Here is a 2,500-nt window from a genome sequence, read left to right as displayed (position 1 = left end):
TTCCCTGAGTTCTTTCAACTCCTTCACATCAGGTGAAACTCGTGATGCCTCGTGCTCCAGTCTCTCGGCGGTAACCTGTGTGTGAAATCAGATTGCATTCAGACTGCCGGGCGTAACAAGATGCCTTAATCCAGGCTGATTTTGATCCAGTCACCTTTATGAAGTAGTGTACAGTTGTATAATACAAGATATTATGTGTATTACTAGAGGGTGGCAAACTATGTAAATAATATAACCATATCATTAAGTTGCTTATAGGAAACTTTGAGTGGTTTATTATCAGTGTATATATAGGGTGAAAATGCAATTGTTATTATGCCGTAATTCTTTGTCCACAGCATATGATAAAATAATGATCATAAGGATAATAATAAATATGTCTCGCATAAGCGCATTACCTTCCTCAGAATGGCGGGGAAGCAGGCGGGAACTCCTTGCTGGGTATGAGCAGCCTCTAGAGGCGTTATGCAGGACCCTTGTCTGCTGGAGAGTGGCGCCCCCGCACTCAGCAGCAGGAACAGAACGTCCCTCTGGTGGTGCCGGATGGCCTCACGTAGTGGGTCGGCGCGCGCGTATATCGGCAGGACGGGGACATTCAGTCGTAGCAGCTTACGGATCCGTGACGTGTCGCCCATCCGACAGGCCGTCACCAGCTCATCATGCTGTTCGACGGTCGGTTCGTGCAGCGGCCCCAGCTTCTCACTCATCTGCGGATCACATCCAAATATTCTGTACGCATGGAGCAGCCATATAACATGGAATATTAACGTAATGGCCAGTATTCGCAGCATCTGCTATAAATTGCACCCTGATGATTTAGAGGCCTATTTTCTCCGTAATAGTAGGATGTTATTTTTCGTATATAATGTGATATATTTCCATCAAACGAACTTGTTTATCTGTAGACCTCTATTGTTATAATTGATACTAAATAGTTTTTTTTTTTAATAAGCATTTACAAAACGTATATCAAAGTCCGAAATGTATCTTGTATCCTTTAAGTCTAGCGCTCCGCAGAAGGACGACCGAATAACAAAATCGTGATGCCTCACCTCCTCCAGAAGCTGTGCCATCTGATGATTCCCTGCGTGTGTGGCCAGCTGGTGTGGCAGGACCCCTCGGTGATCGGGTATCCTCGGGTCGCATCCGTAGCCAAGGAGGATCTTGGTCAGTTCCAGCCATGCTTCCGACACGCCCCATTCCTTTCCCTCCCAGATGACGTCCATCTCCGCCGTCCTCGGGTGTTCCGCGACTTGGTGCAAAGCCGTGCGTCCTGGGTGTACATGATTATAATTATTGCAAATTACAAACGTATGAGAATAGAAAGACAGAAGGATAGGCAGAAAAATGATGAGGGGGAAAATCTTCTCACCCCAGTGATCGACTGCATTGATGAAGTATTTATGTTCTTTCAGGAATTTCTTGACGTCTTTCGGTGCCCACGGTGGCCTCCCATCCATGGCGGTTGTGGAAGTTATATAGTGGATGAGTGAGCGGCCCATATGGTCTGTTATAGTGGCAGGCAGCATGTGGGTGTCCAGCAGCTGATGCACTCCGCGCTCTCGCTCGTACATCCCGCATTCCGCTGCCAAGAACACCTCCTTCATCCGGGTCTCTAACTCCTTGGTGTTTGAAACAAAAAAACAAAAAAACCGCTAATGACCCGTCACTCAGTACAAACCACAACAACAACAAAACAGATAAGAGAGTGATAAGGGAGAAACAAAATATTCTTAGATTTGGTCGTCGGGCATAACAACAAAAGGACAAAGAGCGGGATGCAACGAGGCAGTCATTTCAATCTTACATTGACGATAGACTTGATAAGATCCTCAGTGGGAAGTGTAGCCTTTTCCCCTTTGAATTTGAGCATTAGCTCGAGCACGTCTTTGAAGCCTAGGAAATGAGCATCCAGGATTGGCGTGATTTCCCTGCCTTCCTCCACATCATCTGGGTGGAATCCTTCATCCAGCAGAGCCTCTACCGCATCTACATCGCCTGACTTCACCGCCTCCCACAGCGTCGGTTCCTCCTGTAGATGGAGGAAGTGCTTGTTACAGAATTCATGAAATTACAAAAGCATCGTATTTAGAGAGAGAGAGTTTAAAGAATCCTCTGACCTGTATTGCGTCTTCCTCCACCTCGTCAATGACCGTCGTCTCCGGCCGCGACAGGAAGGGCACGTATTCCTGGGGCGCGGCGTCTTCGAAGGTCAGGTGTAATTTTTTCTTCTGTGGGCAAAGGTAAAAATTACTTTATTAATATATTGGCTATGTCCTGTGTGTGTTTCCATTTTTGCCATTGGTATTATCACAGTAAATACTAATGGTAGTTGATGACGCGGATAGTACCACCACCTCCAACAACAAATGCAATAACAACAAATCAAATAACAACAACAAAACATCTAGGAAAACAAATAATAGGCACCTCCCGCACCTCACCTTCCGAGGCTTGTGGCGGACGCTGGCGACCACCACAGTCGTGATGATGCCCACGA

The 2,500-nt window shown here is 46.5% G+C and overlaps 1 protein-coding gene across 1 annotated transcript in view; it reads right to left on the bottom strand.

Moving 5' to 3' along the window:
* The window catches only part of LOC125039649, a 9,383-nt gene that overhangs the window by 2,095 nt on the left and 4,788 nt on the right, over positions 1–2,500 (bottom strand). The window contains exons 5-11 of the mRNA XM_047633816.1: positions 2,445–2,500; positions 2,121–2,231; positions 1,808–2,032; positions 1,373–1,622; positions 1,053–1,273; positions 399–707; positions 1–75 (exon numbers count right to left, since the gene is read on the bottom strand). The exon at positions 1–75 is cut by the window's left edge and continues 2,095 nt beyond it; the exon at positions 2,445–2,500 is cut by the window's right edge and continues 57 nt beyond it. Of these exons, the coding sequence (XP_047489772.1) occupies positions 1–75; positions 399–707; positions 1,053–1,273; positions 1,373–1,622; positions 1,808–2,032; positions 2,121–2,231; positions 2,445–2,500 (1,247 nt within the window). The remainder of the gene's footprint in view (positions 76–398; positions 708–1,052; positions 1,274–1,372; positions 1,623–1,807; positions 2,033–2,120; positions 2,232–2,444) is intronic.

This window comes from Penaeus chinensis, chromosome 27, assembly GCF_019202785.1.
Source record: "Penaeus chinensis breed Huanghai No. 1 chromosome 27, ASM1920278v2, whole genome shotgun sequence".
Lineage (NCBI taxonomy): Eukaryota > Metazoa > Arthropoda > Malacostraca > Decapoda > Penaeidae > Penaeus > Penaeus chinensis.
The sequence above is the reverse complement of the archived record's forward strand: the minus strand, read 5'-3'. Positions and strand labels throughout refer to the sequence as shown.